Source organism: Metopolophium dirhodum, chromosome 1 (genome assembly GCF_019925205.1).
Source record: "Metopolophium dirhodum isolate CAU chromosome 1, ASM1992520v1, whole genome shotgun sequence".
In the NCBI taxonomy this organism is placed as follows: domain Eukaryota; kingdom Metazoa; phylum Arthropoda; class Insecta; order Hemiptera; family Aphididae; genus Metopolophium; species Metopolophium dirhodum.
Window position 1 is genome coordinate 69,218,801 of NC_083560.1, and position 25,963 is coordinate 69,244,763.

The 25,963-nt window shown below is 26.3% G+C and overlaps 2 protein-coding genes across 2 annotated transcripts in view; both read left to right on the top strand.

The window, feature by feature from the left end:
- Positions 1-17,939, top strand: part of LOC132933867 (DNA polymerase alpha subunit B) — a 30,192-nt gene extending 12,253 nt beyond the window's left edge. Inside the window, exons 4-10 of the mRNA XM_061000140.1 lie at positions 2,726-2,805; positions 9,676-9,925; positions 11,818-12,055; positions 12,173-12,404; positions 12,475-12,708; positions 15,584-15,761; positions 15,879-17,939. Of these exons, the coding sequence (XP_060856123.1) occupies positions 2,726-2,805; positions 9,676-9,925; positions 11,818-12,055; positions 12,173-12,404; positions 12,475-12,708; positions 15,584-15,761; positions 15,879-16,040 (1,374 nt within the window). The 3' untranslated portion in view covers positions 16,041-17,939. The remainder of the gene's footprint in view (positions 1-2,725; positions 2,806-9,675; positions 9,926-11,817; positions 12,056-12,172; positions 12,405-12,474; positions 12,709-15,583; positions 15,762-15,878) is intronic.
- A 5,147-nt stretch (positions 17,940-23,086) lies between these two features.
- On the top strand, positions 23,087-24,656 carry LOC132937271 (uncharacterized). Its single transcript, XM_061004113.1, has 2 exons — positions 23,087-23,429; positions 23,979-24,656. The coding sequence occupies exons 1-2, from the start codon at positions 23,354-23,356 to the stop codon at positions 24,305-24,307; spliced, it is 405 nt and encodes a 134-aa protein (XP_060860096.1). The 5' UTR covers positions 23,087-23,353; the 3' UTR covers positions 24,308-24,656.
- The last annotated feature ends 1,307 nt before the right edge of the window (positions 24,657-25,963 follow it).

A 25,963-nucleotide genomic window follows, 5' to 3' on the forward strand; every position in this document is an offset into this window, starting at 1 on the left:
CGATTATATATAGTGATTATTGATTATTAATATTCACTATTCGGTGAAATGTCGTTAAGATTATCGACGAAATAATTAAAGTTTAAAATGAACCTATTGATATTCAAATGTAGATTATATTATTATGTATCGAGGTTTTTTTGAATGTATAAGTTTATAATAACTTGAATAGTTGTATAAGTTCTGTTGGTCTACAATTTATTAAGTTACGTTTATACATGAATTTACAAGTTGGGAAGTGAAAAATCGAAATGACTATTACCGGAAAGCTAATTTGTGTTAGTTATTATTTGGCAATTATTAATATTAATTGATAATAAAATGAACTGTGAGTTGAAAATAATATCAACGATATGCTAATTTATGTGTCAGAATTATCATGTAGCCATGTAGGATAATTTAGTGTCAGTAATCCTAAACTGACTATAACTGACTAATCTACCTGTTGGTCAGGATTCTTTATATAAGTATATTATAGTCGAAAACATTTCTATATAGTTATAGTAGGTTGCAATTGAGATTGATTTGAGACTTGAGTATGCTAGATTGATCATGTAGGTATATATTTTTTAATTTCTTGTGAAGGTTTTTAAACTCGGCTCGAAGAACGTTCAATTTGTTCATCCTATTCGTTCGGTGTTTCCAAAGACTGCGTATAAAATACAATACTTTAAAATTTGATAAGTGCTAAGCCACAAGACATTTAAATAATAATAATTTTAAAAAATGTTTCATTCGTTAACAATCTTCAACAGTTGTTAAATATACACGCTACGCCACGTTCGTTAAGAGTTAAAATTTATTCTTGTAGAATCAATTCGACCAATTATCGCAATCCGACCGCCCATGATATAATTTTAAAAAAAGACGCTGTTTATTGAATCAACTGGTTTTGATTTAATTTAACAGTTTGATGTGTTCCCTTATTATCCCTCTGCAGCGAATAATATTAAGGACATGATAAATACCATCCAATGAAACTTAGTGCATGTATTAATTGTTATTTGTTATTATATATTTCGTAATATTAATGTATTAATTGTTATTTGTTATTATATATTTCGTAATATTAATATATTAATATGTTAATATGTTCTTGACTTCTTGTCTAAGAAACTCTGCTTATACTTATTATTCGTATTATAAGACTCGCAAGGATTATAAAATTATAATTTATGAGTATGTTGAACTTGTGCATTTTGAACGAGATTTGTATCGCGTGTATATAATCAAAAATAATCTGATTGGTTTTTATTTTTTTTAACATTTTATGTTATAGCTTTTATTATCAGTGAATAAATTAAGAATTCTCGTAAGGAGTATAGCATGAAAAACAGATGTATCAAAAATCACCGATATATACCCTACACCTGTAGGTATATATACGTATACGTTCCAATAAAATCGTAGAATAAGATGCGACATCTTAATCATCTAACTTTGTGTATACGGATACACGGATTAAATGATTAAATTTGTCTCTTTACATCTTTAAAACAATTTTTATGTATGTTTTTGAATATATTTGATTTTTCAATGTGTCTGGACTGACTACGGGTGTTTGATTTTATAAATTACAGCTTAAAAGGGCGATTGTAAACTCTCCCGGGTCAACTTCAGTACTACTAAGCTAGGGGAGCATGGGACCCTCATCGGTATAACTAATAACGTCTTCCACATTGACAATTTCAATTTTTTCGCATAATGAAGTGGCAATTAAAAAATATGTGACTGTAGAAATTAAGCAAATGGGAATATTATATATAATATAAAATAAAAGTAACTGTATCATTTATAAACAAAAAACACATATTTGTATTACAACAAACGTGAAAAATACCTCTTTTACAACAGAATCAACTTACAGTTTTTGTGATTGAAATCCACTTCTTCTGTATACCTCTTTAGGAATTCTATGTAACATAATCCTTTTATGGATCCTAGGGACTTGAATATTAGGACAAAACATCTTGATAATGGTAATAATTATAATAGTTATAATGAAATAAAATACAATGCTTATTAAGGAAACATATAATGTAAAATAATACTAATGAATAATATTGTATTATACAGGGTGATTCACAAAAAAGGCCAATTATGAAAAAATAATAATAATAAAAATCAATGTTGCTGTGAGTATTTAGAATATAAAATTTAACTCGGGAGAGTTTACACATTTCCTTTAGGTAAACATAATATTGACCCGGGAGAGTTTACCACCGCCCGCTTAAAAATATATGAAAAATGCGTTATTCTTACCTCTAATGTTAATTTTATTTTGTAATAACTTAAATGTCGTAATTCAATAAAATCAATACATTTTTTTTTGACATTTTGGAAACTACAATATAATATTATACATTATTTATGTTTAGTATGTTCAGTAAACAAACTTTAATTTGATTAAAATTAACCAATATATTTTGTAAGACCTGAAACGATCCAATACTCTGATTTATCCGTAAAACCTAAAAAAAAAAGATAAAAATCAGTTACAGTATTATACTATTATGACACGCCATAGTCAAATGTCTTTATTTGCCTACCAAATTGAATACTTTTCTAAAGAATTCAGGTATATTGAACGATATTATAATTTTTTGTTCGTTTTATATCTGTACCTATATGTTTTTTTATAATATTAATAATAATAATGTTCGATTTATACTTTCTGAAAATCATCATTTATGTTGAATTGACAAGTATGTTTGTTACGTTTCAGAGTACACATGGAACTAATATTATTCAAATCGAAAATGAATTCAAAGTATCCGACGTTATTGATGGAGATGATATAAAAGAGTATGTATTCTATGTATAATTTTATTTTAGTTACGATCTTTTATTATTGTTGTTCATCTAAGTATTTTGCTTTTATGTTATTTTAATATTTAAATAATAAATTATTCACGTTGGCCCGATATACTATGGCTATAGCCAGTATACTTGGGAGACGAGCTGAGTCGGCTACATTCATATCAGGGACTGGAACCTTTAGGATTTTTCCGGTTCTGGTTCCGGTTCGGTTCTTATAAAAAAGATATAATAGGTTCCGGTTCCGATTCTGGTTCTTAAAATTACAATATATGGGTTCCGGTTAATTCCGGTTCTTACCGGTTCTTAAAAATAAATTTTTCAAAAATTACCTATTGCTCATTAGGTAGATTTTTTACTCATTAAGTCATAACTTGGCCCAGTCTTATAAAAGATACTTTTAAAATTTTATTTAAATACAAATACAAATACATTCATTCAAAAAGTATTTAAAATACATTCCAAATACTTTTTTAATTTTACTCAATTTATTTCAGTTTGCAAAATTAATTTTATAATTGCTAATTTAAAATAGTGTAATGTTAGTTTGTTACATTCATCCAGATATTATTAGAACTTTTTGAACCTCCTTCTTAAATTTATACTGGAATATGAAAACTAATAAAACTGGCTATATAATAATTTTGAAATCATTTATTATTAGGTGGCTAATTAAAGAATTAAACAGTTATTAATAAAATCAGAAATTAATTTAATAATTTTACTAGGTAAGAAATTATTAATTTAAGAAGTGTATTCAATTTTCAAAAATTATTTTAATTGATTAACAAGTGTATTGTACCTGGGTTTAGGTCTTAGAAGTTGCTAATAACTAATAAGCAAAACATAAAATTACAGTATGACCATAAGATTAATAAGTTGTAAATTACTTGTATGTTTCAATGTGTGAGTGTGTGACTGTGTTTGAGACTGTGAGACAGAGTTATAAATATTATTTAAATATAAATATTATTTCTCGTAATAGTCGTAGGTAAATTAGTCGTAGGTCTATTTGGTAAAGATTGTAGAAAAACACATCATTGTTGTCGACCATTCTCGGTACATTACCAATGAAAAATGCAACCTGTATGTGTGTAAATTAATCAGTCTCGGTCGTACCTATAATACGATTATTTCGAGTTAAAATTTTAAAATACCACATCTTACTATGTACAAAACAAAAATATTTCTATGAAAAATAATTATTTGATTACAACTAAATCCAATTTAAATAAAATGTTCAGTTATTTGAAATACAGGACTTTTTCTTAGAACCGATAAGAACCTTAAAGTACTGGAAAACCTATCGTATATTAAATTGGGGTTCCGGTTCTAAGCATTGTAAAATATGGATTCCGGTTTCGTTTCCGGTTCTTAGATTTTCTCCAAGGTTCTTTTGGTTCCGGTTCCAGTCCCTGATTCATATATATTTTTTTTTATTTATTCATTTATTCAGCCAAAACAATTACAAATTAAATAATTACAATAAAATAAATTAATAAAAGCTGATACGAATACCAACTGAGCTATAAGCTCGTATCTGGTATACGGAGTATACTTAAAATATATAACATAAAAGTATCAATATTTGTACAAAATATGTACAAGTACAAGTAGTACAACTCTCTGACTAATAAATAATAATAATAATTGTAATAAATGGGTATTGGCAAGTTGAGAAACATTAGAGTACCTACTTAAAGCTTAATATACCGCGTTTTATGGTAATTAGTAGCGTGGATAATAACTATTACTTCTTCATGGTAACTGTCACATTAAATATTTGCTGTAATAATATACTCATACCATATTATATGGACAGGGGCGTAATTAATAGGTGTTAAAGGGGGATAGAGCCCCCCCTCCCAGAGCCTTTAAACATGTATATACAAGAAAATTAGAGTTTCTTCTATTAACCGTACTATAAAAAAAAAACTATGTAATTAGGTAGGTACATTATATTATATTACAAATAAAATAATTTAAGGGGATTAGTGGCGGAAAGTTTTTAATGCGTTTGGATAAGGCAATTGAAATTGAGAAAAGTGGATTAACTGATTTCAAATAGACATAATAACGAATTAAAAAATATTATTGTATTATATAGGTAGGTACTAAGTACTTGGTTAGGCTAAAATAACTGTCCGCCACCGATCCCCTTAATATTTGGAATAAATTAATTTTAGCTACCTGCTTTTTTTAAAAAATGGTTAAGAACAATGGTGCAAACAAATTTAAAATCACCATTCTTAACTCGTTAAAATACGTAAAAAAAAAAATCAAAATTCGTTATAGGTGCGGCTTAAACGTAAAATCATAAACTTAAGAAGGATATAACTTCTCAAATAATAATTACCTTAACATTTTTTTTGCACCATCATTTTTAACACGTTGAAATAAGTGTTTCAAAAAAAAAAAAAAATGCTTGGTAGCAAAGTGAAGTTTTACCAAATATATTATAATATAATGTATCGGTACTAAAATGAAACACAAATTTATGTACATAATTTGAATTTGAAATTGATCGATGACGGTCAGTCAGCCTATGTATAATAATATAATATTACTAAATATATTTGATGAAATTATTGTGAATAAAGTAATTTATTTACCTATTTACGAGTAACCTTGTTTTAAATTTTCAATCCTCAGCTATAAAAGTTGAACATTTTATAAATCTTTAACTATAAAATCATTTTTTAATTTTAGATTTGATAAATTTTGTCAAAATTACTACACAAAATACTTTTTGTGCTAAATTTGTGCCCTATGTATTTTCATATTTTTCAACTGCTATTGTAACAATATATTATCAAGAGCCATGTATCAAATTATCACACTTTTCGACCCAACAAATAAAATTTTATTGATATTTATAGAAAAAAAAACTAAAAAATTAAAAATGTCTGAAAAAAGCTCAAACGAGTTAAAAATTTTTGAAAATTGTATGGTGTATAGAAAATGAGAATATAAACATTCAGTGAAGTTTTCGTGTATTGATAGTTATTCGTTTTTGAATTACAGCAAAATAGGAAAATCGCTACAAGGAAATCGAGTGAATATCCAATGTAAAATTTGAACCTCAAAAAAAATTTAACTTTCCGTTGAGACATTTTTTTTTAAAGGTAGACACACTTACGAGGGATCATGTATTACATTTTTAAATCTTAGATTAATCAAGAACAATTTTTATCAATTTCCAACTTAAAATAATTTGCATATTTTCGTGATGTTTACGTACTTTTTTTAAAATTTTGAACTTTAAATACTTATAAAAAAAACTGTGAATATGCATTTTAACATTTTTCAATTCCTATTGTAACAATATTAGGAGCATTGTATTACATTTTTAAACGTTTTGACCCAACGATTACAATTTTATTAACATCTATAGAAGAAAAAAACTAAATAAGTTGGAAACAGATAATGTACGTAAACAGTTCATAACAAATTAAAATATTTTAAAAATTGTATGGTGTATAGAAAATGCTAATATAAACAATCACTGAACATTTCATATATCTATGGTCATTTGTTTTAGTTACACAACAAAAAATGTATTTTGTAGAAAACCGATTTTGCCAGTTTCCTTAATTCTTTTTTATTTTTTTTCCTGGCCCTTTAAAAAATTTTGACCTTTCAATACACCAACTAGATTCACTTTCCAATCAAATAAGATAATGAAGTTGGATATTGAAGCATTATTTCAACTACTTATCGTGTACCTACCTACAGTCAACACAGACAAAATAAAATAAAAAAACATATATCTTTGTAAAATCAATACATTTATCGCTCCGCCCGGAATCTAAAAATTACCAAAAAATCTACTTAAAATAAGTGAAATAATTTAAAAATAATAATAATTTTCATTAGAGATAGGGTTGTGATAATGGTGTCTTAAAGTATGAATTATAATATTGATAGACAATAGTATACGTTTAAATTTTAAGTATATAAAAAATTATTAAAATACATTAAAAAGTAAAATAGAAATGAAAAAATAGTATATTGTGTGGTATGGGCGGGAAGTGAGCTATTTCAGTCGCAGACGACGTGTGCGGCACAGGCTGCAGGCGAGGGCCACATTTCGCCAAAGACTGAAATTGCCTTCCCGCACGAGCCACACATGCTATTTTTTGTCACGCCTCTGCATTCATCGATCACGGATAAGGTAATGCAGGGATCTATGCAACAAATAGACTATAATTATACAACAACAATATTTCATGAAAAAAAAACGATTTAGTTTTATTTATTTTAAGTGTCACGCATATGGAGGTTATAATATGATTATAAGATGTAACCAAGTTTTAAAAACTGAAAACTGAATTTTTTACTTTTGACCTCCTAAAGTACCAACTAGATTCACTTTCCTATCAGAAAAGATACTGTTGAAGAAAATCGATGCATTATTTCGACTACTTATTGTGTACACAGTCACAAAAATTAAAAAAATTAAAAAAAACACACACATCATCGTAAAATCAATACATTTATGGTTCCATTTAGAATCTAAAATGGAAGTGAGCATGAATGATGAATCAGCCTGTGTATATATATTACATAATGTGAATCCCAGAAAAAAATCCCCTGGAAAAAAAATCCCTCAACTGTTCAACCACGACCCTAGAAAAAAAAATTCCCAGACTACAATATTACTCACAACCAAATATTTTTTAATTAGTATCTATAATTACCATTTACCACTTTATTAATATTTAATTACAAATACGTAAATTATATTATTATATACTATATTATATCATTCAAAAAAATTATATATAGTAATAATAGAATATCATATCTATTATCTGGTGAGTAAATATTAACATACAAAAAAAATTAAAACATTCGTGTTGACCAATTAAATAAGTCGATTACTCGAAATATTTTTATATGCTGTTTTTACTGTAAGTAGGTGCTACATGGTCCTAACATTCAATAAATTATTGTTTGATAATTATTATTATTATTACCTAGCTATATTTTTGTATACTATGTTTTTAACTATATTATTGGACGTATCGATCATTCAAAATATTTTTATATGCTTTATTTGTGATAGTGAGACGTGAAACTCCATTTTTGTAGTTAAGTTGAATTACACATAATATAACATACGTATTTGTAATTAAATATTAATAATGTGGTAATTATAGATACTAATTAACGTTTAAAAAATATTTGTTCAACCATTTGCATGTGGTTGCGAATAAAATTGTAGTTTGGAGATTTTTTCCTGGGGATTTTTATTCCGATTACTACATAATACACCTAATACGTATCAAGAATCAAGAATCTAGGTATGATATTTGTTTAGGTTTATCGTATACATTTTTCAACAAAAATAATGCCTATTATCGAGTGTGAGTAGGAACTCTGGAAGCCAGGAAGGTCATTGAAATGAACCAATTTCTAAGTTCCAAATGTATAACTTTAAGCGTATATAATATAATATTACGCATAAAATAAAAGATTACCTATAAATTTTATATCCTTTAAAAATCTATAAATATTTTCGACTTTGGCAATTGTGTGGGAACTATTATGATATTAAAACATAAATAATAGTTTTCTTCAAAATCGATTTTGTTATGATTCAAAAATGAATGAATATTGAAACTTGAATTTTTCACCTAATATTTATATTGGCATTTTCTGGATAGGAATAAATTTCAAAATATTTTGGTTCTGTTGATGTTATTTATAAAAATGCAATTTTCGATTTTTTTTATGATTACATTTCGTTTGTCAGTAATAAAAGTTAAAAAATAATTTAACACAAGCTGTTCCAAAAAAAATTGTTCTTACAGCAAATAAATATTTTTTAAACAACAGCTACAACTTTTTTTTTTGTAAAAGCGTTTAATTTTTATTTTTATTAAAGTTGTCAAAATTACAAAAGTATCTAAATCACTTTATAGTAGTTAAAAATGCATACAATTTTTAACATAACAACACCTAAGGCTTGACAATTATTGAAAACACAAGATTCCTCATAAGTTGTTTTTACTGAAAATTACAAAAAAAAAGTTTAGCATAAATATTTTATATTTGTATATTTTATTTTCCATGGGTAAGTTGAAATTTTGTCTACAATGGATATTTACAACAAAAATGATTTGTTCTCTATTTATCCTTTCGTGGATCTATTGATAGTGGAACGTTCCAAGTTTAGTCTTTAGTTAACCTAATTTAGTATTTTTACTTCACAGTTGCCTTTTATGACCTAATAATTATTGTATTACAAGCACCTGGCGTAGTGGCGTCAAATCTCTAAAGGACAATTTATATATTCATTGGTTGCTCTAGCTGACTTGTACATCACATAACACCTGTCTACTGATAATACTCAAGGTAGAACATGTACACTATTTACAAGACAAATGTTCATTCTATGATATACTTAACCCGTATCCACATAATATTATTTTTATTGATTACAATGATTAGGTATTATAAAATATGTCAATGTCATTATAAATTAGGTTTACTACTGTTTTTGGGCTTTTGGTGTATTTTCACGAAGGACGTTTGATAGTTAAACATATTACACTAACATAATATAGTTAACTTGCCGGTTATTTCTAAAGAAAAGTTAGTATATATTATATAGCTGTACATTATATAAAACGCTCCTCTTCTGCCTCACCAGTATGAATTATGATATACTATAATGTAGATTGTAGACTATAGTTTTGTACACGTGATATTTACGGTATACTTAACGATGAAACCTTGACGTATTCTTATAGGTACCTAACCTAACGAAAAATCGGTAAATACTGTTAACGATTCAACGAACAAAATCAAAACAAATATAGATCCGCGATTAATATTGTTATTAAAATTTAGAGAAAATGCGATTTCTACTGCTGGAGATGTCACGTCCAATTTCGGACTAGGAAATGTTAACAAAAATGATTCGTCGGCTAAGGTGGAAACAGCGTGCTTAATGAAACACGATTTATGGGACAACTTCATATTTGGTCATGTTAATTATCAAAAATTTGACGATCATGTCCAGGAGTTAGTGAACGATATCGTCCAAAAGAATGACCTAAAACCTGTAACATCATTGTCTGGACTGTACTGTGGAAACAACGTGAGTATATATAATTAAGGATATAAACTAGTAACCTCTATGGATTCGTACATGATTAGTATATACCTACCTATAATGTGTGCTTATTTTAACAGTTATCATTCATTATCTTAAAAATATTTATTTTTTTATATTTGAAATTATTTCAAAAAAAAATGTTTAAAAATATTAATATTTTTTTTATTTTTACTTTTTTGAATGACATAATATTATATATTATAGTTTTTGATTTAATATTCCGAATCAGAATAATATGTTTCCAAGTATTTTGATGCAGATACCTATGCCTAACTTGTAAAATGATATGACTTAATTGCATGAACGAATTCCTTTTTATAAAAAAAGAACGAGAAAATGAACTAGTTCTTTTTTTCAAGGAAAAATAACAAAATTGTTAGTTCTTTTCTAGTTCCAATAATTTACACAGATAATTATGTAAATAATTGAAATTAAGATATATTTTTTTTAATGTGTATAATGTATATTGCTCATTAGTAGGGCTCGGACGTTATTGCACTAAAAATGTTATAATATTGATTGCATTATTATTATAAAAAAAACCCAAAATTGCAATAAAAAAATTGTTTTTTTCTCAAAAATATCAAAAAAAATACTAAAACTTATTTAATATTATAAATGGTAATATTATAAATGGTATAAATGCAGTTTAGCTTCCCTCGCCATTTTGAATTTTTTTATTGAAACTTATGTAACTCATCGAGTTAAGAACGATGGTGCAATCAGAATTTGTCGCTCACGCTTAGTTTCGAAGTTATGGCCTTCCAAAGTTTTCGATTTTACGTTTATAGTGTTTATACGCATGCCCGCAACACTTCTATAATGCCACGCAGAGGACCTCGAGTTTGGCGACCGTAGCCGGTAAGTGAAGGAAGCCACTATATACTTATTTTATTTTAACTGGTCATCGAGTCCACTTGGGGAGGTGTTGCATAGCAAATCGAGGGATATTTTAAAAATACATACAATTGTATCGAAAATGACGACAATCAACAAAATTGCAATAAAATTGAAAAAAGGTCACAAATTGCAAAATGTTGCACTTAAAACTTTTAGATATTACTTTGTACTTGTTTGAAACAAATGTATAACCTACTTAGCAACGAATCCGAACAATAGAAAAAAGTTGCAAAAGCAACAACAATCGAGCCTTACTAATTAGTGATCGTTATCGAGTTAGGACGTTAAGGCAATCGACATACGTTGGCCAACAATTTAATTTTGAAGAAAATCTCAAAATAGAATTATAAAATATGTACCTACTTGTAGTCATATATTATAAATAAAAATCAAAGAAGTATGCATTTGAAAAAAAAACAAGTGATTAAATAAGAATTTTTTTTGTATTTGGAACTAAAAAAGGAACTCGTTCATTTTCCAAAGGAACAAATTCTTTTTTTTTAAGAAACAAGGAACGGAACAACATTCCTTTTGATAAGGAACTTGCCAAACACTGCTTAATTGTAACTAGTCTGAAATTCAGTATTAATTTATTGAAATACTTAGAAATAAAGTATGCTTCCGAATGTAAAATAATAAAAAAAAAAAATTAAAAACTTAAAATTGTAACGATAAAGTAGTAAAAAATATTGTTTTGTAATAACTTTAAATTATATGCAAAAAAATACTTTTAAAAACGTTATTTAAGAAATAATTAGTGTTTATGATAAAAGAACCAACCTGTGTATAGGTAAATATTATTTAAAAATAACAGACTTACAGCAGTGCTCGAAAGGGAAAAATAAGTATTCTACCAATTCAATGAAAAAAATGGATATGTTTGTGTATTTTATTTTTTAAGTGGAGCAATACAATAATATTATCTATAGCAATAATATTAAACAATAGTTGATTTATGTTATTTGATATTACAGACAGAAATAACGATTTCTGGCAGTTTGCGGTTGATAAAAAAAGAATTGTTTCTCGATTCACTGCATGGTTTCATAAAACTCGATTTGTCTGAAGCTGAACAACCTATAAAGTCGTTGTTTGTGAACCAGATTTTAGTTATTACCGGGACCAATCCTGATACTAAAGTTTTCAAAGTCAAAAAATTTTTTGCTGACGCTTCGCTGCCGTTGTCAAATAAATTACCGGGCTTTTCAAAAGGTTGTTATTGATATTTATTTTCCAGGCAATACTATTTTTTTTTACTTAAGTGTTTAGACTTAGGTTTATCTGTTTTAAAACATGAAGATATTTTGTGATGTAAAATACTTTGTGTAGGTAATTTGAACGTAATGGTTGCCGCGGGACCGTTTTTTAGTGAGTTGTCTCCACACGGAAAGTTGTTGAAATCCCTGGTACAAAAAACAATTGAGTTGGAAGCACAGTTGTTGATATTGTTTGGCCCAATATTTGATGCGGATTTCGGGACGCAGTTGAACAAAACAACATCAGAAGATGTTCAAAAATGCTATGACGAAGTGTTAGAAGCTACACTGAAACCGTTGTTTAGGTTTGTAACACATGTATACATCGACATATTATACAGACAATTAATTATACTGTGTTTTATCCAATTCTAGCAATCCAGCAACTCAAAACATAAAATTGTTGGTATTTAGTTCATGGAAAGATTCCGAAAATTATGCTTTCTACCCTACTCCTCCAAATACTGAGTCGAGTTTGCCGAATTTGTACCCCAACAACATTTACATGGTGTCTGATCCAAGTGTGTTTTCTGTCAATGACATAATAATTGCAGGTAATGCGAGTGATTCTCTTATGGGTCTACACGTTTCAGCAATCAACCAAACTCGGTGAGTTTCACAAACATTTACAAAATCAGCATTTTAAGAATAGAATATGTCCCTAAATCAGAGTTGGAACGCGTATTACACATAATTATTGTATACAAAATATTTTAAACTAGAAAAACATCTAATACAATTTATTCATAAAATAATAATAGTTAAAAATATAAAATTTGTTTTTGTTCCTTCAGACCTGATTCAATATGGAAATATATGGCAAATAAATAAAATATTAATTTAAATTATGAAATATTTAATTAAAACATGTTTTATATGCTTATATTAAATGGTTAATTGTATTTTTTTTTTAGTTGCTTAAAATTCAAATGCATTTATTCTATTAATTGAAACCAAGATTTATACACAGTCCCAGTGGCATAGCCAGGAGGAGGCTAAGGGGGTTATAGACCTCTCCCCTAAACAAAATCCCTGACTGTGTTACTAATAAACTTATTTAAATCTTTTTTTTGTCAAAGTCTATAAATTAATCCTCCCAATATTAATGACTTTATGGGTCTTTTACATCTAATAATTAGATTATTGGTGTAGTATAGATAAAAATTATATTTACAATGAATTGGTGCATAGACTTTATAACAATCCAAGTATATGTCAATTCATTCGTAGTAAGAGAATAGAATGGGCAGGCCACGTGTGGCGAGCAAAAGGATGCCTCATATGGAAGGTTATGGTGGGGAACCCGACTGGAAAGAGACCCCTGGGGAGACCAAGCCAGGGATGGGATGGTTCGATTCGGTGAACAGAATAAACAACACCTTCAGCATTGACATGGCAACGGATAGGGATCAGTGGAGAAGGAATGTGGTAGCGGCAAGGGACCTTAATGGTCTGTATTACTAGGCCAAAAGAAGAAGAAGAGAATGAATTGGTGTATAAATTCCTATGCCTAACCAAACCTCTGTAGAATCTTTCATTTTATATATTTTTTTAAATATAATTTTTAATATTGTTTCGACACTTATTCCCATTTTTTAAATAAAAATGTTCATAGACCAGTTTTTTACGGTTGTATTAAAAAAACTATTATACCTAACTATACTTACATCCTAACTATACCTAAAATAAATAAAAAGCTCGAGTAAAATGTTTAACATTATACAATATTATTAATATTAGTATTGATTATAAATAGTATGTATAATCAATGATATTACTAATGATTAATATCACTGATAATTAAATTTGTATACAACCATTATTAAGTTCTTTTAATGATGGCAAACAAACAGATTTAATTTACCCTGATCTAGAAAAAAGCCTTAAACACAGTAAACGATAAAATTTGATTCAATAAAAGAAAACACTCTAGAATCTTAATACTAAATAGCTGATGATATTACATTTGTTAGAGAAATTAATTTTGATAATTTTGTTTATCGCTACAATATGATTTAGATTCTTTTCTCAATATTAGTGTAATGATAATATGATGACATTATACATGGACAAATCCACCACTATTTCTTTTACTTTGAAAAATAAAGTAATACTACCTTATTACGATTATAATATTATAATCTAATAATGTAAAAATAATTAAAATATCTGGATATAGGTGATACTTAGCTAAGATATAACAGATAAAACTAAAAGAACTGAGATTTTTGAAAAGAATATATAAAGACTTTCATGATAAATGTTAAGAGTGCGCTACACCTGCATGCATTATCTCTGTCTTACAAACGCATAACATACCAAATTGTACACTCAGCAGATTTTAGGTCTGTTAGTTAAAAAACTATAGTGAATTGATTTCTTATAAAATTTAGAAATAAGAATATTATCTAGTGAATCTCAGTTTTTTATATTTTAATTTTAAAGCTAGTTAAGCAAGAGTATTTTTAAATTGTAAATTGTTTCTGCATTTTAAAATACTCATAACTTGCTATAAAACTAAAAAAAAACTATGAGGTTCACTAGATAATAATCTTACCTTTAAATTTTATAAGAGGTCAATTCACTCTAATTTTCAAACTACCAAAACTAAACGTGATCTGCTGAGCTTACAATTTGGTATGTTATTTTAGTTTGTAAGATAGAGAGAACGCATGCAGGCGTAGCGCCCTCTTTATATTATTATACTTCACCTTGGTTCATTCTTACCTACAATATGTGAATTTATTATGTCTACATAATCAGAATGCATAACAATATCTTACTATAATTTTAAGTACTAATGTATGTAGGAAACCTCAATCTGGCTATGATAATTTATGAAGTTTTTATTTTTTATTATTATGCTTTTACATAATTGATTCAAAATGTTAAATTTAAAATCTCTTTACAGATAGTTAACTAAATATTATTATTGATTGTCCCAAATGAATAGGAAGTCTACATTAAAAAATTTCACACAACTAGTTCCAAAAATAAATCTTTATTCTACTTATTAAAATCCTCTAACAATAATTATTATTTGTAATCTTCACCTTCTATCATATATTAATATCTATAGGATAATATGTAATAATTAATTAATAACATGGGACTAATTTACACTCCTTTTTCTGGATTTGTCTCCAGTAATAATTTTCAATTTAGTATATTTATAGTTAATTAATTGAACCTTTTCAATTATTTTTATGCATTTTAATGTATTTTACTTTTAACTACCTATAGTTGAAGTTATAACTTATATGTAAAGGGTTGATAACTCTACAATTTAAAATTGGTATTTATTTCTGCAATAAAGATGTTTATATATTATTGTAGATTATTATAGATAATATAAAGATTATTAATATCTTAAAGATAATTTAGTTAAATGTTGAAGAGTTTTAAATTTATTGTTCCAACACTGATAAATGCATCTATTAATCCGACTTTGTGTGTTCTAATGGTTTTTTTTTTTTTTATATAGAGAAGAAATGTTTACTAAACTAGCCAAGCAAATTATATGGCAACGATGTTTGCATCCTTCGTATGTTGCTAACCCTAATGTCCCTGTTGACCACCTACTGTGGCTAGAACATTGTACATTGCAGCAAAACACTCCACATATTATACTGACATCTTCGCAACTCCGTACATTTATAAGAGTAATGATTATTACATGTTAAATATGTACTCTATTAGTTTCTTTTTTGTACTTGTAAAACTAATAGTTATAAAACTGATAGATATAAATTGTTTATTAATTCACTATTTTATTTCAGGTGGTTGAGGGTTGTATGGTTATCAACGTTGGACAGTTAGTCAAACATAATTCCCAAAAACAAGCAGTAGCAGGGACGTATGGTCAAATTCAAATAGCGCCTCCTAAAAATGGTAGTTGGTCAACTCAGACCAATATTTCAGCCGAAATTGTTCATATTTAATACATAAGCAATATATTTTTTTTTTACTTTTATTATTTTTTCTATTTTTTATCAACAATCATAATATTAAATAAAATATGCTAAAAATAGTTAGGCATTATAAAAAGTGAATAAGTAGATAAATTTCTGTCTGCATTAAAATTTCTATTTACTGATTAAATGCTCAAAATGGTATTTAAGGGGCCTGCACAAGACCTGTGTTTTTATTCAAAAACATGCCTTACAGAAAAAACTCACAACTCGTAAAGTGTTGCGATTTTGATATTTTTTTTTTTTTTTAATGAAAAACACTTCTTACAGGACATTGGACTTGGATTTTAAAAATTCTATTTCTAAACCATATAATACGATTTTGAATATGATCAATTTTTACAAGCTTTTGTTATTTTTATTATGTTTGCTTTCAACTACGAAATTAAAAATCAAAGTCTAATGCTCCCTGTAAAAAATTACTCTCTTTCTAAAGAAATAAAAAATTAATCAAATCAGACCACTGTACGATACATGAGAATTTTTCCTTTTTTGTTATGAGCAAAATAACACTCTTTTATTTTTGGTTGGAGGTGCCGTTGACATGTTTACGGATGAAGCACGTGTGTAAATAGCCTGGTACCCGCGTACAATCACACTCACACGAATCATAATTGACTAAGACAAATGCCATGGGCAGCGGCAAGAAAATTGCATATTGCCTAAATATTTCCCTTTATTAAAGACAAACAAACAGGCCTCTTGATATAAAAATGTAAAGACTTAAACAATGAATTACTATGGAAATAATTTTTTTTTTAATAATTGAATACCATTATTTTAAATCACTAATATTAAATAGTATGCTGGAGCTGCAATGGTCATAGAAATGGGATTTTCTCCAAAATAATTTAAAAACTACAGTAATATTTCGGTAAACTTTTATAAATGGTCATATTTAGAATTTTATAAATTTATAGTTAAAAAAAAAATGATGTACCTATATTTAATTTGAGAACATATTATATTACTTGGAGAAATAAAACATGTACCTTGTTTAAGTATCTAAATAGTTAGTATAATATATATAAAACACTTGTTTGATTATTTTTTGCTATGACAAAATATTTATTTGTTAGTCATGTAAGAAATTACTCACTAAAAACAGTTAATTTACAACCAAATTCTTGCATTTACAGCTATCATTCAATCCCACTGACATAATATCATCTCTCTTATTGAAATAATTATTTTTATTTTTTGTTGTACCTATGATGTGCCACTTTTTATCGATCTCCCTTAAATGTATCATTTGATTGACTTTATTTTGTTATAATTTCAAATAATTATAATAATTTATGAGAATAATTCATATTTATAACATTAATAAATAATTACTTTAGTTAAGTTTCATTGGTAAAATATGTTATAACTTATAATCGTTTGGCTGTTTTGCTAGTACACCAAATTATGTAATCATATTAATTTGTTTAAATCATTTTCATATTTTAATTCATTAATTTTGTTCATTCACCATACACAATCAACCTTTTTCTTTTATATAATATAAGAGATATAATTTTTTTATTGAAGTTTTACTAAATAAATTTAACAGTAGATTTTAAGACTTAGACTTTGGATGTTTTTGTTAGTAATTTATTGTATATTATTTTAAACTATTACAATTTTTCATTTGTTTGAAAATGAGATAAGTGCCAACTGTAAATGTGAATCATTAAAATTCAATCATTATTGTACTAATATTCTGATTGTATAGAATAGTCCAAGAGATAGTTAAATAATTGTACTATTTTCTATTGCAGAATCTGATTATCTTTGTTGTATCAATTTTCTTAATTTTGTATGTGAATTAAATTGTACTCTGATCCTAAACTTCAATAAAATTCTCCTCAGACTTAGATTTTATTATTTCTTGTTTACTTCTTAAGTTTCTTTTATCATCAGTGGTTGAACCGGGAAAATAAAATAATTATAATGAGACTATTAGACTTTAAAAAGTTAGTGACCATTTCAATGATTGAATTCAAGCTATCCCTCTTACCCTCTCCATTATATTCTCATGAAATTTTAGGATAACTATGTTATAATCCAAATAGTGACATAGTGTACAATAAATAAATCATGCAAGTGGCATACAATAAATAATACGTGTGTGTGTGTGTGTGTGTGTGTGTGTGTGTGTGTGTATGTGTGTGAAAGTACACACAACTGAAATGAATATTTAAATAAATATTTAACTATGATTGGAATTTATTAAAATAACTAAATAGATCTTGACTAGATGGTTTTCAACTGATAAATAATGCTACCATGAGTACCATTCAATAGTAGAACAGTAATAATTTCAGAAAACAATACCTAGCTAATCAAACTTTATTTATTAATAATAAATATCTATAGTGAAATACTGTATTGTAGTGTATGTCGTTTAATAAATTCTATATAAATTCAAGCTGCTTCCTATAGCTAAGGCCTAAGAGCCCTCATTTAACTCAGATTCTATTGTAAAAATTTCCTCTTAAAATTAAGTAATTTTTGGTTTTGTTAAACTTAAAAATTATACATATTTATTGAGCGTTTCATAATTATTTACAATTTTATAATATACTAGATATTTCTTATAAATTATACTTTATTACTTAAACATAAAATGTGACAATACTTCTATGATTTTAAAGTGATATTATAGTGTATTACCCAAAGGTGGGCATTATCTACTTTAATTTACAGTTGATATAACTTAACTTTCCTAAGTTTATTATAAAATATTCCATAGAATTAAAAATTTTTGAAATTTTAATTTTTATGGTTTTAAACATAAATATTAATACAAAAATAAAAATAATCCAATACTATAATAATACTAATATTCCTGTTATTTTTCTTGATAAAATATTTTATAAAAAAAAATATTTGAATAGATTAGATAGGTCACTATTGTATGACTTTAAATTGTTATTTGATATAAAAAACTTAATATTTGTTAAATTATTAATTGGGATGTTTGGGTATAGTTTAAATATTTAATAATCGTGTAAAGTAAAATATGTACAATGTACATACACTACACATTACATTGAAAGTTCAATAAAAATTGTTACCTAGGTATTCTAATTTAGGAAATTAGAAAGAACACAGTTTCGTTTCGTTTTATGTGATGCACATACTAATTAAAGAAATTATATTAACTTTTTTTAAACTGAGTTAAGTTAATATTATATTTTCCCTATTAACTTTTAACTTATCGAGTTACATTTATGATTTGTTAACTGTTAAAATCGATCTTCTGTCCCCTTAACTTAACTTAACTTGAGTTAATCTTGCTCACCATTGAATTTACGTATAAATACGTTGTAGATAATATACTATGAACTACTTACATCGTGTGTATAAGTCATAATGTTATATTAAACAGGTTCTTATTTGATATCACGGCAACACGTTATATTATACAAAATTAAAAATCAATATAGTATATACTTTTATGATTAAATTATTTTTAGAAATATCCGAATCTATGTTTACTTTTTAAATGATAACACTTTTACTTAAGGCTCATAATTGCAAATAAAAATAAATATTTTTACAAACATGAATATCATTAATAATATTGGTTTATCACTTACCAGTTACTGAGTTACCTAATACGTTTTGATAAAAATTATACGCTGGTTTCACATATTTAGTAGGTATAGAAAATAATACGTTCTGTAAAAATATGAAAATGCAGTGGAAATAACACCTTATAAGAAAACATTAAATAGTATGTTGAATATTTGAATCCTATACCATATGTTGTAAATCACGTCATAAATAAATATTTTAAGGTTTTTCAAAAATGATTTATAAAATTGACAATCCGGACCTAGCGACCTCACCGTTTCCTCGTTTCGATACAAATAATAATAATTAGTGAGAGTGCGTTTATACCGTAGAGGACCTACTACTTTCTCCCAATACGAGATTGTCTATTATTGTTTATTCTGTTGTAGTGTTGTCTGTTTTATAATTAAAATTTATAGTTAGAAATTGTACCTATATGGCTACATGTCTCCGTTTCAGACCGTGGACAATAAAGTTACTCTTGTTTGCATCATGCCTTTACCGTTTATGATGCAACCAGACATGCATGTCTATTGTGTGGCCTGCCTTTTCGGGAGTTTGTCAGACACGTCATGGTAAAATCAAATTCGCAGCCCGTTTGGCGACCGTGCACATAATATGTTAGGTTCATCATTCAATCACTCTGGTCCATCAGCGTCACCTAGACTCTATAGACTCTAGAGAGTACATTTCTCTGTCTCTCATCACTATTTGAGGCCGTAGAAAAGCTTTGATTTTTAACTTTGATGATGGTTTCTGCCGTTTCCGGTAACAAATTGGATCTAGTTAATACTTTCCAGGGTTGAAAAAAAATGACAAAAATGCATGGTTTTAAATAATCGGGAAAAACAAATAAAAATTAAGGAAAAATGGGAATTTTTACATAAGTCAGTATTCGACAACATTTTGATTTATTAAAGTAACTAAAAAAAAAAATAACCGTATTCCGTATATTATATTATACTCGAAATGATCACAAAATGTTTATATTAAAATTTTCAATTCATTATAAAATTGTCTACATTTTTCACTCTTTTATCTATTTTTTTTGAAACAAAGTCTTTTATGGCACGATGCGGGGCTAGCCGTGAAAAAACGTTCCTGATAAAATACTATAATATTCATAATATATTAAACAGTTATTTTAGCCAAAACATCCAATTTTTATTTCATCATACTGATCGATCTAGTAATGCGATAATACTTTTTAAAACAGATTTAAATTCGCTATTATGTCTACTTGAGATTGGTCAGTTCATTTTTCCCATTTTCACCCCCAAACCTCTAAAAATTTAGCTTGAATATTTTGAAATTTCGGTATTTTCAAACGTTGATTAATCGGGATTTATTCAGAATTTAAAACAGAAATCTTAAAATGTGGACTGACCGATCTCAAACAAACATTCTAACGAATTCAGATCAGTTTTCTGAAATATTATCGCATTATTAGATCGATCGGTAGGATGGAACAAAAAAAAAAAGCGGGAGCGGTAAGTTGGAGGGTCGCGATAGATTGGTTATATTATATCTTACGTATATTGATAATATGTCACTACTCACTACACCATGTATATTATGCATTAATAATTATTATAATTAATAAAATATATAAGAAATAATTATATATAATATGTAAAGTGGAAATCCCCATAGGCCATAAGTGCTGGGCGCGCATATCGCGCGTATTCCCCGCACAACCAGACACCACGGTTTTTACAGAACATAAGCTTTTGGTTATATCTTAACATGGCTAAATATATATTTAATATCTATTTATGCATCTTATATACATATTATAACCTCCTTGCATGACGCGTAAACATTTTTATTTCATGAAATTGTTTTCGTAAAATAATCTGATTGTTGCATATATCCTTGTATTACCTTTGCTGTAATTACATTTTTTTGTGCGTCGCGTTTGGTATAAACTACTAGACTACACTGAAAAAAAACCATTGATAATATTAAGAAGATTGTCTTGTTAGCTGTTAACAATATCTAAATTAGTCAAAAGAACAATGATATTAATTTGATTAATAGTAGCATTATTTATAATGATAACAGTCAAATAAAACTGATCAATGTAATATTTGTTAAATTAACAATCAATTGTTGAAACGATTATACTGATCTTGTTATTGTAAGTAACGTGTATGCCAGCTTTGATTCAGTATGAAGTCTATTTTTATGTTGGTTTTGCCAAAAAACAACAAATGTCTTGTTATTATGATAATTGATTGTTAAAACATGCTGTTACTATTGTTAAATTCGTTTTTTCCACTGCACTCCAGCATACGCGGTCTGTCGTTTATAATTATTTGCCATTTGTGCGTTTTAATTATTTTGTCATTTAGTGTCTACCTATTTACTATTTCGTCGTGTCCACTGTGTTACCATAAAACAAAATTTTGATGAAGACTGTGCTTTGTGTTAATTAAGTTAACTACACATAATATCTTTTAAACGGTAAGTCAAAATATGATTTTATTATACCAACAGACCTAAATTAATAAAGCGCATTTCTTAGGATAAGAATTTCTTATAATATTAGGTACCCCAACTCATGAAAACGTTAACTTAAATACTATTTCAATATTATAATTTATATTTATTTTATTTAAAAATCAATTTATATTGTATATTAATACAACATCACCAAACCAAAATTGTATTATGTATTTACGTGAGTTATGTAATTTCATTATTTATTTGAAAAAACTAATAATTATTATTGCTATTGTTTTAGTGCAAGAAAAAGATATTGAATGTGTTTTAGATGAATTAAAACACGATTGAACTTCATTTCCAGATTTAGAAAGAAACTGGAAAGCTACAATTAATTACAGACTTAATTATATTAAAAATTCTTCATCCACCAATGATTTATTGAAAAGGTGGAAGCAATATTTAGTACCATATGGACATATACTAGTAAGAAATCTAAATAGTTATAACAACTTTAAAGTATTATTTTAATACCTAGGTACTTAATATTTTGGAATACCATCATGGTTCTTTATGTGACTGTTTATTTCCTTAGACCATACTTTTCTTAGATAAGTATTCTTCTATTATGGTACGGTATCATCATAGAACAATATAGATTATTAGTTGATTAATATATTAATATATAATATATATTATATATACAGTGTGTTTCACTCAAATGGTAACACGAAATATTTCCGTTCAGTGACCTTGGATTGAATTGAGGATTTTTCGAAGAGCTAGGGAATACTGAAATACACATTTTGTGATCATTTTCGAATTTTTAATTCTTTTATTGTGCGCATGCGCAAAAAAAACTTACATTTTTTTAATGGAAACACCTATTTTCAACACCAGATTTCGATAGAACTATTTTTTTAAGCAAACTTTGATACACAAACTTTTTTCCTATCTCAAAAATTGACTGAATTACAGCCATCCCAAGTTGAAACAAAAAAAATTGTTGTTGAATTTTCAATGTTCTGTATTTTGTCATTTTATTACTATTTTTGGTTGGAAGCAAGATAAATGGAAGGGCATGCGTTTATAGGTTATTTGAATAAAGTTAAACATTTTATTTTTATAATTAAGTTTAAATTTAATTTAAATTATTAATAGATATTATCTATTAATACAATTTTCAGATTGACATAAACTATAATGCATTATTTCCCAATTGTGCCAATATATATGATGAATTTAATGTAAACATTGATAAGCTGCTTACAATTATGGATGAACAAATAAAAGATATTAATTGCCGTAAATTATTAGAGGAAATTAAAACTACAAAGGATATTACTGAAAGTAAGATAATTTTTTTTAGTGATAACAATTTTATGAATTATAATTTATAACTGTAGTTATGTTTCTTTTACATACATTATAGGTATTTCAAAATGTTTATAAAAGATATTTTGAAATTGAATTTCTAGTGTTGTGGAATAATAATTGTTAACAATATTGTTTACCTACCTGGCCTCCCTTACCTATAAAAAACTATTAAATAGGTGTTTTCATTTTTTTATTTATGCAAACACCTAAATATTTTCAGTGATTTTAATTTTATTTAACCTACCTATTATATTAATATTTTTTTTAAATATACACTGAATTATTATTCTTATATAATATTTGAATTGATTATATGAAATAAAAAGAATTAAGTATACCTAATAAATTAAAATCATAAAAATACCTAAGATACCTACCTACAAAAAACAAAAACTTTTTTTAATTTGATATTCACACTTACATTATTAACTTTACATATATAATAATATGTACTTACCTTATAATATATTTAGTGTTTATTATAATAATTTTTTTATATTAAAATTTGTAATGTCTTAATAGATACAAAAAATGCGGCAATCATGTATTGTTTACATGCCATGTTTGCACCTACATCAACTAAAGTTACAATGGATGAAAAATGCAAAAAAAACCATAGAAAGTATTCAATCAAAGATTCACAGGATCATTTCATGGTTGTTGGTGAATCAGTGGAAGTGTTTATGGATCAATTAAAAAACCAAGGTCGTCCTATTCAACCTTTTATTTTTATTGTTGGTAGTATTTTTCGTCAAAAAGAAATATTAGTATATTTTGATTCAATTTTATATATGGTACATTCGGTTCTAAGAGCCGTAGATGTTATTAAATCTTTCATCTATTTCAGTTAGAATATCCATTTCAATCACAGATTGTATGGTTGTCAATACAAAAGTTTTTTTTGTTTTTCGTCTAAGCACAACAAGCCGTATCACAAACTGTCTCAAATATTGTCAGAGTTAAGCAATTAATATTATTCATTAATATAATATAATTAAAAAACTTGCTTAATATATAAAATGATCTAAATATATCTATAAATTATTTAATTATTATAATTTATTAATATATAAATAAGTGCCTGATTATGAATACATTTAAATTTATATTTAATTTTTCATATTATATGTCTATGGAATATTTATTCCAATGATAACCTTATTTAAATAAGTAACTTGAATTTGTATTACTCCATTTTAATTATAATTAACTAATTTACTTTTACACCTGTATTATTTTATACTATATTGTTTTTCTATAAATAATAGGTACCTATTATGTAAACATTCCATTTAAATTTATATTTACTTTTGTCATATGATATGTCTGTGGAATATTTATTTCAATGATCACCTTATTTAAATAAGTAACTTGAATTTTTATTACTCCATTTTATTTGTAATGAATTAATTTACCTTTATACCTGTATTATTTTATTTTTTTATAGTATATTGTTTTTATATAAATAAAAGGTACCTATTTATGTATATGTTATATGTTATTTGTCTATATAATTATTAACAATTATATTATACCTGTATTATTTTATACTAAATTGTTCTACTATGAATAAAAAAAAAATTTCAATTTAAGACATTATTTTTGCTGAGTCAATAATTTGCCTTATTAATACAATCATGGTTTTATTTATCACAATGACAATTTAAAGTATGTTGGTTTAACAAGTATCTTGTTGGATAAATTGTAACAAGATTTTTGTCAAATCGACAATTTGTCTTATTAATATGATCATGGTTTTTATTTATCTCAATGACAATTTAAAGTATGCTGGTTTGACAAATATATTGTTAGCTAAATAGCAACAATATAATTGTCAAATTAACATAGTTTTTTTTCAATATGATCAGGATTTTTTTTTTCAGTGTAGCCACTATAGCTAATAGAAAATGGTATAACGCGAGAATTTGAAACAGCCTAATTAGGTCTGCATATTATGCATTTATAATTATTATAATTTATAAATTATAATAATTTGGTGGTGACTTTAACAATATTTTAATGATAAGAAATCGGAGACATTTAACATTATTCAATTTACATTTGATAAACAATCCAGCAGAATCTACAACGAAAGATGACACCACTATTGATGCAGTATTTTCAAGATATTTGGAAAAAATTACATCACAAACATACTATCATATTTCAGTTATCACAGGCTTGTAATTTCGAATATTGAATATAGCAATAATAATAATTTTCATTTTTCACATTTATCACATTTACTTAAATGTATTAAATACTTAAATACATTTACTTATTGATATTTACATTTTTTTTAATGGTTCCACTAAAATGTATTTTTAATCTATAATATTTGTTGGAAAAGAAACTTCATTTCTATACCGGGTGTCCCATGACACCACTCACTTTTATTCTATAAATGTCGTTGAAAATGCTTGATTATTCAAAAAGCTTAAAATATAATACAATAAAGTTCCTATAATAAGCTGTTTTCAATACTATTTCAAAATATTGAAGATATA